Source organism: Prionailurus viverrinus, chromosome B1, assembly GCF_022837055.1.
Source record: "Prionailurus viverrinus isolate Anna chromosome B1, UM_Priviv_1.0, whole genome shotgun sequence".
Taxonomy (NCBI): Eukaryota; Metazoa; Chordata; class Mammalia; order Carnivora; family Felidae; genus Prionailurus; species Prionailurus viverrinus.
In genome coordinates this window covers 69869620-69883297 of record NC_062564.1, presented here as the reverse complement: position 1 = coordinate 69883297, position 13678 = coordinate 69869620, and the positions used below count along the sequence as shown (strand labels likewise).

General features: G+C 41.3%; 2 protein-coding genes across 7 annotated transcripts in view; one reads left to right on the top strand and one right to left on the bottom strand.

Annotated features, from left to right (window-relative positions):
* The window catches only part of GASK1B (golgi associated kinase 1B), a 49501-nt gene extending 44428 nt beyond the window's left edge, over positions 1–5073 (bottom strand). The window contains exons 1-2 of one of the 6 annotated variants that reach the window (XM_047856449.1): positions 4928–5073; positions 2529–3667 (exon numbers count right to left, since the gene is read on the bottom strand). In XM_047856449.1, the coding sequence (XP_047712405.1) occupies positions 2529–3426 (898 nt within the window). In that variant the 5' untranslated portion in view covers positions 3427–3667; positions 4928–5073. Of the gene's footprint in view, positions 1–2528; positions 3668–4397; positions 4588–4927 lie in introns of those variants that run through there. The other 5 variants (XM_047856452.1, XM_047856451.1, XM_047856447.1 and 2 more) reach the window with 5 other exon arrangements.
* Positions 4990–13678, top strand: part of TMEM144 (transmembrane protein 144) — a 79473-nt gene continuing 70784 nt past the window's right edge. Inside the window, exon 1 of the mRNA XM_047856454.1 lies at positions 4990–5007. The gene's annotated coding sequence lies outside the window, so the exon portion shown is untranslated. The remainder of the gene's footprint in view (positions 5008–13678) is intronic.

Below are 13678 nucleotides of genomic sequence, written 5' to 3'. Positions count from 1 at the left end.
GAGATACCAAGAAGCTAAGACTGTCCACATTCATATCCTACCATGAGCAGAACTGAACTATTTATGTACTTTATATCAGTGTAATAGCCTACATAAGTAGAATTATATTGTGTAGAGTGTTCATAATTATATTTAAATCATCTCATAGACTCCCGAGGAAATTGGCTTGATTTTACGTCTTTAAATAACTACATAGGAGAAGTGAAAAAACAAAGAAAGATATAGTATTGTTTGAGATATAATCTTAGGTATTTAACTCATCACATGGAGAGTCATATCAATACAACCCCATTGGTTTCTTTCCATCACTACTTACTTCCGAAACAAGAGAAGAATGCTAGGATATATTGGGATTATAAACCTCTCCTTCAAATCGAATGCAACTGCACTCTTTATTCCCAAAAATGCTGGATATTCAGAGCACAGAATGAAATCTATTCAAGGAATCGTGGTTTTGAAAAAGTTTAACTGAGCAATCAAGAAACCAGGGTTTTAGACCTGTTCATGTCACATAAAGAAATGATATCTATGTGAGGACTGGAGGCTATGTGAGTGACTCAGTGAGCTTGGTACCTCATGTGTATAGCGTAGTAACAAAAATAGACAATATTTATTGAAGGTTTACTGTGTGACAAGCACTCATTCCACGTATTTTTCATGGATTCACTAACAATAACCTCATGAGGCAGGTATTATTGTCACTTTACAGTTGAGGAAACTGAGCCATACAGAGATACTGTGACATTTCTGGGTCCCATGGTTGGTAACAGCTCCAAGTTCCTACCCACTATCTTATTCTTTGGACTTTCATCCCAGGGGATGTGCCATATTGGGGTACTATGCCTCAGGATCTATTCAAGAGTTCCCCTTCTCTACACAGGGGCTTTTATGACAGGATAGTGAATGACAGTATAGGATAATAAGAGTCACTCTATGCTATGTGTTGCTTTGCCCAAGACAGACTTGGTATATACCCATTATCTCAATGCCCACTAATATCTTCTTTTACTCCAGGGTGTTCCACTTTGGATAATAAGTAACACAGTCACCTAAGCCCAGTGGTTTAGAGCTTATGTTCTGCAGTTTGCCGGGTCTATGTTTGAAACTCAGCTTAGCCATTTACTAGCTGTGGAAGTTGAGGCCAATTATTTTGGCTAAATAAGTCTCAATTTTCATATCCACTAAATGTAAATAATAGTGGTATCTACCTTACAGCACTGTTGTGAGAAACATACAGTCAAGGCATGTATGAATTGTATGAATCAATTATTATCATGCATGGCCAACAGCGAGCACCCAATAAAAATTAGCTTTTACCAACCTTTTGTTAAATGTTTGAGTTGTATCAGCACAATCATGATGGACTATTTTGTGAACTGGAGACATTGAAACATACCTATGAATCTGAAGCACTTAGACATGAACCAGGATAAGTAAGGAATTCCAAGTACTTCCAAGTATATCACTGGTACTTCAAGAAGTACTGGTTTTAAGACTAAATTATAATCCTAAAGTCATTGGAAATGCGGTTTAGTTCTTGGCCACTCCCAAGAATCTTAATCCACTCCAGTCCAGGCTCCATAAAATGCTAAATTTTATGACACAAAGCAAGAAAATACTCTTTGAGTTTGTAATCCCTTTGTGGTCCTTTTTAGCCTGTTGGGCCAACCTAGATTCATACTGGCAATTTCTGGCATTATTCTGCTTGCAAACACGAGCCACTGACCCACGCTACTTGGTATTCAAAGCCTGGAACAGCCTCAGGATTCAGAGAATATCCTTTATATGTCATAAGCATGGCCACAGATCAGCCCCTTTGCCTGCAACTAAACTGACTGGCTACATATCCCCAGAACCTGCCAAATCGTCCGTCACCTGAGAGAGTCTTAGAAATCGGGCTCAATAAATTGCAGTCACAGGCTTGAAGAAACCGTAGGGCTAGTTAGCATATACACTGAACAAATTACCTATTTGTGCTTCATTTTCTCTGCAAAATAAGGAGGTTAAATCCACTGTAAAAGAATCAAAGGGTCGAAGCTAACATGGTCTGGCTCTGGGCCTTTTAAGAAGATTCCATCTGCTGAAGAAAGATAACCCATTTCCCCTTTCCTTTTAAAAACTCCTAACGAATGAAATTCTACTTACTTCCATAGTAACCTCTCTAATAATATGCCTGACTGTCAGCAAGTTCTTTGCCTCCACCCCCTTCCTCTTCTCATCATGCAAATTGCCACTGGCTTTAATTAGATTTAATAAGCCACTGGGAAGTGCAGGGAGGGAAATGGAGAGCAAAGATTACACAGTGTGGGCTTACTCTTGCATGTTGAGTACAGCATTTCCCTGGAACTCTCATATCCTCCCAAAGCTGGGAAAGTAAAGAATGCCAAACGTATGGAAAGACATGCTGCTGCTGTCCAAATGTGAAACGTGGGTGGAGAAAATCATTTCGAAAAGGAGAGTGAGGGAAAAGAGAAAAATCAACCCGAATCCCCAACAGCTGCAAATAACGAAGCATGTGAAGCTGTTACCTTGGATGAACTCTGATTTCCTGCTCACAGACGGCAGGGTCCTGTTGAGCCCAAGGATCCTGTCCAGGTGGAAGGCGAACACCTCACTCATGTCCAAGGGCTGCTTGAGCAGTCCACAGGGGCCGGGGCCGCAGCCAGGCACAGAGCCAGCGGCGCTCCCCTCCAGCACCAGCAAGCGGGCTCCGCTCTTAGAGGAAATTGGGTGAAGACCGGCCACGGCACCATCCGCCAACAGGCGCATTCTGAGGATGTCTTCTTTGCTCAGCCACGAGGGGGCGCTCTCGCTGTAGATCCTGATGTTGCTCTCCCTGGTCTCGGGTCGCTGAAAATCTGAGCCACCAACCTGCACCCCTGAACCCCGTATCAACCTCCAGGGTCGTTCCCCAACCTTGCCCAGGTTTCCTCCCTGCACTTCAGCATCAGCTGCCCTTGCAGCTTCCTGTGGCTGAAGGGATGGCCCAACCAAAGCCTCCTGCCCCAGGGCCGGAGATGCCACTGCATACTTCTTTCTGCGCTTGGGTTTCACTGTGCCACGGATATTGGCAGGCTTGCTGCGCTTGGAGCGTAGGGTAATGTACACCACGTTGAGCGGCAGCGTGGTCCCATTGCCCTGGGACTCTGGAGGGGCCAGGGTACCATCCAAGGGTATCTCAGGGAAGGGCGCCTCGACGGTGTCACGACCCCGGTGCGGCCCCTTTTCTGCTGCCCTTCCTTGCTGGAGAGAGGCACGTCCCACCTGGCTCACCAGAAAGCCCAAGTAGATGGCGCAGGCAGTGCCCAGCAGGAGGTTCCTCCGGGTCCTTGGGCGCCGGCTGCTCCAGAGTTTACGCACCCGCGGGACGCACAGGGAGCAGATGAACCAGTTTATGAGTTGCCCTGGCTTGTCTGGACAGGTCATTTCTCTGCTGCATCCACATGTTGAGCAGACTTTAAAGTCTGCAGTTGGTTCCTGCTGACATGATGCATGGTTTCCTGAATTCAGCTGTCGCCTCTGCTTAGGTATATAAGTGGTCTCCAGTGGCTAGAGTAAAGGTAGAAGTGTAAAGGGTTGGTGATGAAGTTGGGAATGTTTCCGACGCTCGCCACGACAAACCTTTTAAACTCCTATCAGCTTCCCCGAGGAGAAGTGTGGCTTGTGTCTGAGAATGAATGGAAACAGAGTTAACTGAGTCACAATCTCAGACGAGTTCAGTTCCTCTTCAAGAGTAAAGGAAAAAAAAAAAAGTAACCCTTTCCTTTCATAAATATCACCACCATGAAATGTTTTTTTTTAGAGAGTTTAACAAATAGACACAAGATAGATGTATAGATTTGATACTCAGTTTAGAGTAATGAAAACAAAGCCCTAAAATCCAAGAATATTTTATAACTTGTAGCTGGAGTCATTTAATTTGATTCTGAAAGAAATGTATTGACATTTGACCAACCCAGGCTTTTCCGTTTTGACATTTAGAAATAATTTAAGACAAGTGATAGGTAGTTTTTAAAAACAATCTATTGCCATCCCGTGTTTACTTTTTAAAGTCCTGCATTACAAATTGGGCAGAAGCATCAAGTATTAACATTCAGTTTGAGAAACATATTATCTTAATCTGATGGTACAGTTTTTTCTTCAGAGTATGTTTCAACATCCTGCATTAGGAATTATTGTAATATGAAACCATAAACATCCATATATCTTAACAGAAGTTACATTGATTTAGTCACACACACACACACACACACACACACACACAAACACAAAACACAAATCCGACTGCTTTTCATTCCTTTTCTTTCCACAAAAGTCAGCTGAAAGAAAATAAAGGGATCTTAAGCTCTATTTTTTCACATTATGAAAAAGAAGAACTCACAAGCAACCTTACTTACACAGCTGGCCCCATGCTTGGCTCCAGGAAGAATGTAATCCCTGACTGTAATGCAAAGAACTTTTAAAGGCTGAAGCATGTAAGTAGAACATATTTCATGGTCAAGAGTGTTCCACATTTCAAATATTTCAGCTCAGCTTTAAAAGCTCCCTTGAAAACTACTGATTGCAAAGCAAAACAGTTACTTGTGAACTGGCTGCTGCTATCCCAGTTTTCAGATGCCTAAGTTTTTTTTTTTTTAAATAGTTTAAAAAATAAACTTTGATTTTAAATTCTGGAACAACAAAAGCCGTACAGAAGCAGTTTTCATTCAAATAATTTTCCACTTATTCTTAACCTCTGGGAGCCCTCTAGTGTCCTGTTTGGAAACAGACTCAGAAATGTCAGTCTCCTAAGTTAAAAAGGGATTGGGAGTGTTTTCTTGGCAGCAGCCGGATAAATACTTTAGAAAATGAGGAATCCCGTTGCCCTGCTGTCCCTCCCACGTAGCTGGGGATTTAGAGCACCCAGGTTCCCGGAACTACGACTCACCTTACCATGTTGACTGTTTACAGAGTAACATGTGTCTGCCAACTCTTCTGAGAAGAAGGGGCCTACAGGTTTATAAAAAGGTAAGAAAGGGTTAACTTCCACGAGGAAAAAAATAGAACGGTGAGATAAGAGTACGTACAGATAGGCGAAGACATTTATAGTGTGGTCTTGCACAGTGCAACAGCTCACAAAAAGAAGTCAAGGATTCTCTCTGATTGGAGGTTGTTTTAAAAACAGGTTAGTAATTGGCTTGGGGAGATTGCATGTCCTGGCACAAAGGTAGGGTTGATGACCTCTGGGTGTCATTTAAGCTCCTTTTTTTTTTTTTTTTTTTTTTTTTTTTTTTTTGCTTCTATGGCAAATAGAGTCAGAAGGCAGGAAGGCTACAGGGAACATTTTCCCCACTGGAAAAGAAGTTTGGGATCCTGGAGTGGGGAGGGGGTAAGAGATCAGCGTATGATATATAATCCTAAAACTACTACATTTTACAATGCAATAAGAAATAAAAGATCAGGGAATTAAAATATAGAGAAAAGGAAAGAACAATCTTCTAAGTGATAAAATGCCAAAAAATTCTAATACAACTGTTACTTTAGCACTCGAACTCAGACCTCTCTGTTTTTTTAAAAGTTCTGCCACATAGAGAAAGGAGAGGAACAATTCCACTATTGACAATGGCCTAGAAGTACCTGTGGATTTTGGCTAACCTTCATGAGAATTCAAGCATTTTTCCAAAAGCATTTTTCTTTGTGTTCCAAAACTCTTAAAGCTCACTTCCATGAGCACAAGATTATTTTCTCGGTGCTAAATGTTAAGTTCTTGAAAGGAAGCCATGACAGCGTTGCTTTATTATAACCATATTATTATTTTCACACATCGAGAAGAACAACTGACCTCTCAAAATTAAAAGTGCACCTCAAATTAAAAGCAGACGCCAGGTTGTAACAAACAGAAGCTTCTGCTGGCTGTTTCTAAAGCAATTTAATTTTTAGTGAAGAAACATTTCAGAGTTAGATGAGAGGTACATGAGTTAGTAAATTTGCTTGGCTGCCACTCTCCCCAAAAAAGGTCTTTTTACTAGAAGAAGACCAGTGCATTGCTTCCCCTTACAGCCACAAGAGAGATTAGTAGAGGCTAAAGTGTAGGATATTTAGAGAATGGGCTCCAGAGAGTGAAAGCCTGGCTTCTAGCCCTTCTTCTCTTCCTAGCTGTGGTCCCTTGTGACAGGTAGCCTTACCTCTCTAGCCTCATTTTCCGTCTTTAAGAGAAGACTAATGACAGCACGTACCCCATTGGTTTCTTGTAATGGTTAAAGGAGATAGCGGTGATGGAATGACAATTTGAAATGCTAGTTAATGTTCTTTATTCCTCTAGCACTTTTTTGAACTTCTCAGAGGCCCTTCTCCTAGCCCAGGCAGCTTAAGAAGAATCACCATTGCACCAAGGAGGCAGGGGGTCGGGGGAGGTATCATGGTAGATTTAGGAACACACTCATTGAATTATTGGTATAGTCAATATGTGGATATAACCAACACAGTGGACACGAATGTCCGTCAGATGTAATCAGAAAATAGTTTTCATCATTCTCCCCATTGCCTATTCAAACTTGCTCTGTGGCTTAGTAGTGCTTTCCCACTCCGTTGGGTAAAAAACTCAGATATGACTTTTCTAGTCATACTTGGATTTTTTAAAATGTCTCCACTCATTTTAGTCACACACACACACACACACACACACACACACAATCTGCACCTAACCTGATCAAAATGTTTGATCCAAACAGTGTCAAAATTTTCAAATTTTGTTTAACTTTTCCTTTTCCAGAAATCATCTGTCCCTCAAAAAGCATAGCCAAAACCTACTGAAAAGGGGGAGGGAAAATTCATCCTGGATTGCTTTGTTTTTTTTTTCCTGTTAAGACCTTCAATTCCTCACCCATATGCCCACTCACCCCACTCGAGTCTCTCTGGCTATTCCCGAGTTGAAGGGTAGTGGGAACAGAAAAGTAGTAACAGTAGAAATGTGTCGCTACTCCATTACATTGTCGTGAATTGATTTATAAGGTCTCTGGACTTTAGTGCAGGTATATAAAGCTGATCATCTGGTGGGCATCTGCAGTTGCTTCAAAAACACCCCTATTACTGTCTTTCCCGCTGGTTGTTGATGTCTCCTCAGTCCCTTGGGATCTGGTAGCCCTCTGTTCTGTTGAGGTCATCTCTTTTCAGGCTGTTTCTCAGTATTTAAAATGGCCAACACGGTGGCTTTCTCATTTGGGCCTGTATATATCACCCACAAGTGGCCCGATACACACAACCACGATCTTTGGCCTCAGCAACCCCTGGCTTCCCAAGGCAGCAACCTATTTCCCTTGGCGTGGTGGAGCCTCATTCTAGAAGGGGGAAGCAGTGGCAATCTATTGCTCATGGTCACTGTTGACACTGAACAGAAAGGTATATTCTACCATCGGGTGTTATGTGGCTCAAGAGAGAAGTTTAATTTTGTTTTGGAAAAATAAACCTCAATTCCTTGAATGAGTACTGGCATGAAAATTTGTTACCATGATATAACAGTCACATATACCTATAACATGTGCGTATACATATAAAACTCAAAATACTTATTACTGGTATTAATATTATGTGATCAGAGAGACTGATCAAATCCTCACACGTAAAGTACTTTCTCTCCATTAAAAAAAAAAAATCCATGAGGTAAACAAAGTGAAAAGACAATTATTTTTTTTATTTTTTTTATTTTATTTCATTATTTCTTAATGTTTATTTTTGAGAGAGAGAGAGACAGAGTGCAAGCAGGGGAGGGGCAGAGAGAGAGGGAGACACAGAATCGGAAGCAGGCTCCAGGCTCTGAGCTGTCAGCGTAGAGCCTGATGCAGGGCTCGAACTCACAAACCGTGAGATCGTGACCTGAGCTGAAATCAGTCGCTTAACCAACTGAGCCACCCAGGCACCCCAAAAGACAATTATAAGGCTCACTAAAATTACCTGGGAAACTCTGGGGCGCCTGGGTAGCTCAGTCGGTTAAGCGTGCCACTTCGGCTCGGGTTATGATCTCACAGTTCATGAGTTCAAGCCCCGCAGTTGTCAGCGCAGAGCCTGCTTCAGATCCTCTGTCTCCCTCTCTCTCTCTGCCCCTCCCCACCCTCTCAAAAATAAGCATTAAAAAAAATTTTTTTAATTCCCTGGGAAACTTTTTATACCTTTCTGGAGACAAGAGAAGGTAGTGAGGAAAAGCAACATGAGCAGGAACTGGAGCCTGTCGTAGCATTTGATTTCTTGACCTGTATGATATTTGTGAAAGGACGTTTATCTTGGGACAATCTATTGGCTATCCATTTATGATTTATGAAAGAGGTGGTAGGTAGACAAATAGTCATTTTATATTCTTTATATCTTGCATATGCTCTGCCTCTGTCTAGAAAAGGAGGAGAAGTAATAATTTTTACATATTTTTATTTACAATGAAGAGTCTATGATACTTTCAGCATTTAAAATTAAATTTAAAAAGTTAAAGAAAAATATCATTGAGAACTTTTAGAATATATAGACACCTAGGCCCCATCCACCTCCCCAGAGATTCTAATTTAATTGGTCTGAGGTAGAGTCCAGCAATCCATAGTTTGAAAAACTTCCAATGTGCAGATTTATAATTCACTCTTCTACAAGTGAAATGGCTGGGTTCAGAAGCAAATCAACACCTTTATGCAGTTAAGGGATAAGTCTTAGGTTTCATCAGCAGTAAAATCGTCTTTAAATCCTTCAAGGCTTCCAGTTGTAAGAACCAAACGCAATAAAGGCTGGTTCTCCTTGAAGCTGGGAAAATTCCAGGACCAGATTGGGCAGTGCGTAGGGCTCCAGATTTCTCACTCACATTTCTCATATCCCCACTCCTGTCACGTGTACCTTTTGCTGCTACTGTAGGCTCAGGCTCATGTACCTCCTCAGAGCCATTCAGAAAGTGAAAAGGAATATATGAGGACTCCAGTCACTGAAAACCTAAGTATTAAAGCTTTTCCTTGTTGGCCCGTGCTTGTTACATAGATTACACACCTACTACAAATGGACACTTCGTTCCTGGATCTGTGCTGACCAGATCCTTCCACTGGGTTCCTAACCCTTGCTCACAACTTTCCCGACTCTCCAGGACCTATAGCCTTCTAGAACTATAATCCTGGCTTTAGCCTAGGTTCTTGGGTACCCACTCTGTCTTGCTTGTCATACAGAATTTGCTAATACTTTTGCTATCCATTCTAACACCAGGCCTGGGCATCCCCGAGCTGGCCTGTCCTGACCCTGAAAAACCCCTAGGCTTATAGTCTTTGAAATGTTGTCATAAAGGTGGTTGATTGCTACCAAGAAGTTTGTAGTTCCTTAAATTGTGCTCTATACTATATCTGTCTTTAAAACTATATGCAAAAGAAGTTACAGTTATTGTGTTATATTTGATTTAAAAACATGTGCACTTTCATCTGGTGTTAGATTATTTAGTCACTCCTAAGGACATCTTTCCTGTCGACCCACATCCACTTGCTGTAGGTAGAAGAAACATTCGAAAAGAAAACTGCCTGTCTTCTCAGAGCCCGCCTTACAAATCTGTGAAGTGACGCTGAGTGTCATACCTTGATCTCTCGCGTGTGACCAGGAGGGCACCACATAGGCACATTTCCAAGGGATGAAGGGCCTGACATTTCATTGCATTGGGTATTCTTCCCTTCTATCTACTGTTATACCTGGCAAAGAGGAACATGAGCCTCCTTGCCTTTTCCTGCTGTGGAAATCTACCATAATCATCCCTTTAACCTCATTTCCCTGGGAGGATTTGTTCTATTTACATAAACTTGTGTCTGCGTCAGGATGCCCCTGCCACATGACCAGAAACCAAGCAATGTTTGTATGGACAGAGCACAATACAAGGAACAAATAAAATGTATGACAGCCAACCTGACATAAATTTGAAAGAGCATATTTCCCTTCTGGATAATTAGATGATTTACATATGTTATAATAGCCAGCATTTTTTTTCTATAGTTCTAAACCCCGAGAATGCAGAGTCATCATGGAGTCAGAGAAGAATTAGGTAAATCAGAAACTCCCTGAGGTCCCTCTAAAAGCCCCTGGACAGTCTAGACAATTAAGCTCCTCTTTTTCAACCATGGGTGCTGAAGGCCTCAATTCCCTACCTCCCACCTCCACTCCCAGGCCACAGACAGAAATGAGGACAGACACGCCAGCCCTAGGTAATTTGTGGCTTGGGATAGGAAAACCAAAACCATTTGAGCCTATGTCGAGGAGTGAAGATTGGATAAAGCCATCTGAATCCTTGGGCTCCTTGCAGAAAATTATGCAGAGCTACAAATTATCTCTTTTCTCCTCACCTAAGGCAGAGTTTGTATAAAAGAAAGAAGCTGCAAAGTACATTCAGTGGAAGGAAGTCCCCTTGGCTAGACTAGATTAAATTTGGCATTCTAGAAATGCAACGGGATTATAAACAAACACCTTAAAAGTACAGGGGAAGAAGCTAGACAGAAATTTGGGGGCCTTTTTTTCATTTGCATCTAGACGTTCTGAGACTCAGCTGTGCCCCCCACTGTGATTCAGACATGTGTTGCATATCTGAGAAGTCGTCGGGGTGTGAAAACTGCACACGCACGTTTCATGAACTGATAGAGAAGCCGGGTTAGAAAAGACAGAAAGTGTTAATATCACATTCTCTGCCCAGCCACCCATTCCCACCTTCCCAGTCCTGTAGATTCAAGCCCCAGGAAATAACCACAGACAAACACAGATGGATATATTTTCACATCTTGTTCTGTGATATGTCGAGGCATCAGCAGCCCTCTGTGGTTTCCAGGCAAGGAAATGTGAAGCAGATCAGGGATGACCCCATTTTCCTGACCGCTTTTTTGGGAAGCCCTGGCAGGCGGCACCCCTGGCACAGACCCTCATGCTTCACGTGGAAGGCAGCAGCAGCAACAGCAGGCTCAGCAGTGAGTCAGTCAACCTTACTAGCTGCACAGACAGAAAACATCCATGAGAAGCTGGAATGTGGTAACTGGAAATGACTGGGTGATAAGCATTTGAGTGACAAACCCTGGCATTCTGTGACACAGTTGCATGCTTGTTTGAGAGGTGCTGGAGGTCTTGTTTTATGCAGGAGAGGGTAAGAGTCCGTGCAGTTTAAGTCCTCCCACTAAAGAGTGCTTAGTACTCGTAGGCTGCTGAGACTCAGGGAAATGCACAACAACTTACCATTTATTAAAGACCCACTAAAGGCCAGTGATATCCCAATAAATGCTGACTGAATGAGTGAGTGAATGAAATAATTAATAAATGAATGAAAATGTTAAGATGATAAAACACAATCTCCAGACTATCGTCTCTCAAAGTGTGGCCCTGGACCATCAGCATCAACTGCACCTGGGAATTTATTAGACATGTGAATCCTTGAACCCCCCAAAACCTACTGGACTAGAAACTCTGGAGGAGAGGGTCTGCAATCTGTATTGTAACAAGCCCTCAAGATAATCTGATGTATGCTAAAGTTTGAGAACCATGGCTCTAGTTGAGGAACCCCCAAAAGAACAGGGCAGGCCAGCAAGAAGATAGGAAAATGCCAAAAAAGGAAGAATAGAAAAGAGCAAAAAGTTGTCGTAAGTGTCAAAACAGCACTTGTAATTTATGTAAAGTTATTCTGTACTTTTTTCCTCTTTATGAGAGTTCATTTCCTCTTTGACACTTCATTCCTTGGTTTGGAAAAGACAGACTGTGCTAATATCATATGTTCTGCCCAGTCAGGCACCCGCACCTACCCAGCCGTACTGATTCTAGCCCTTTCCCAAAGCAAGGTCATAGCATGTAGATACTGGGAAAAGAAGAAATTTGAGAGTGACAAAAATTCACAAACCATAGAATGAAAACCAGGAACGCTCCTGGGTGTGGAGGGACTGTCTAAGGAAAATTACAGGAAGAAATCAAATCCTCTGAAGGCCATCGCCAAATCTGTACCCATCAAGACACTTTTTATAGGAAAATCACACTGTTTTCCAAAGGCGGTCCTAGGGTTCCCATGGCCACATAATGTGTAGCATAGACAAAAATTATAAGCCAAAAAGCTTTGGTGAGAAGCCCGGAATGGGTTTCTGAAACATAAAAAATGAGCAGATACAAAGTAGTGTGACACACAGAAGAAAACTAAATATTTGTATAAGAATGAACATGCCATTTCCCTAAATATAACACACCCCAATTCTTTTTCCATAGGAAATTACCAATGCTTTGGTTTAAGAAGGCACATTATTTTGCAGTTTTTTGGGCAATAAAGCAAACTTGATTGAAGTAATCATCAGCTCAAAGGCAACACTCCTTTTTTTTTTATCTCTGTACTAATTGCTCATAATATAGAAACAGCCAGAAATACAGTTTATGACAATAGATCTACATTTAATTCCACTGAGTTGAGGAATTTGTAAACAAAATATTCTTAGCTAGGTGCTTTTGGTAAGGGCTATTAACTGAATGTTTGTGCCCCCTCAAAATTCATATGTTGAGACTCTAATTACCAGTATGATATAAATGGAGATGGGAACTCCAGGAAGTAACTAGGTCATGAAGGTAGAGCCCTCATGATGGAATTTTTGCCCTTGTAAGAAGAGACAAAGGAGAGCTTGCCTCCTTTCTCTGGTCTCTGTCATGTGACGACCCAGAAAGAAGGTAGCCATCTGTAAACCACGTACTTGCTCTTTTTTTCTTGGAAGGATGATGCTAATGACTAAGCACTCTCTAAAGAGACCAGGAAAAGAAAACATTGATGGAATAAAGCACTGATGAATACATAATTGCAGGTTCAAGAAATAGTGGTCAGTCTTACCAAGTTACCAGTGCAGCATGGTATCCAGGATTTGCTCACTATCTCCCTCTGTACTTAACAAAAGACTTCAAAATTAAGCAGGAGTATATTCTGCTAAAATTAGTCATGTTACTTTGGGTTCCAAAAAGATACTCGGTGGTCTAGCAAGTTGGGTAGCATGTAGAACCCGACCTTCCAGACTGGATTGCTTTTAAAAACTTTTAGTTCTGTCAGTTCTCCACCTTCTCGCCCATTTACCACCATTAGAATCTGCCCACGTCTAATAGACACATCTTCTACGTTCAGATTTCAAGTCTTCCCATTGTTTTCTAGATCATGCCTATACCCAGCATCAAATATGGCAATTCTAATCTGGCCAAATTTGTCATCTGCCAAGTAATGGTACTAGACTGGCTTGATTAGTTTCATAGATTATTCATTTTCATTTAATGAATAATTTACCTACCAATCCATCATAAATTTCAAACTGAACCAAAGCTTATTTTCACCTATTCTCTTATTGGATCCTGGAAAAGGCATTTTTCTTTTCCTTAAGTAAGAAAAAAAATCCTTTAAAATTGGTTGAATTTCTGCTAGCAAGTAGGTAACTTTCCCTCTCAAATACATAATTTTTTTTAAATAAATGTTTAATAGATGGGTTTGGAATTTCTGTAGCTAAGGCTTTCAAATGTCTAAAGCTTGGTGAATCTAAGTATATCACTAAACATTTGTATTACTTTTCTAAATTTTCCATGGAAAGCATAATTTGAGATTAAAATATATAACTTCTGCCTCAGCAGTATGTAAGGCTAGATACTCAAAGGCCTTCTTACTTTAAGCCTAGACCCGTAATAAATAAGGAAAAACATATATAATCCACTGTTTACA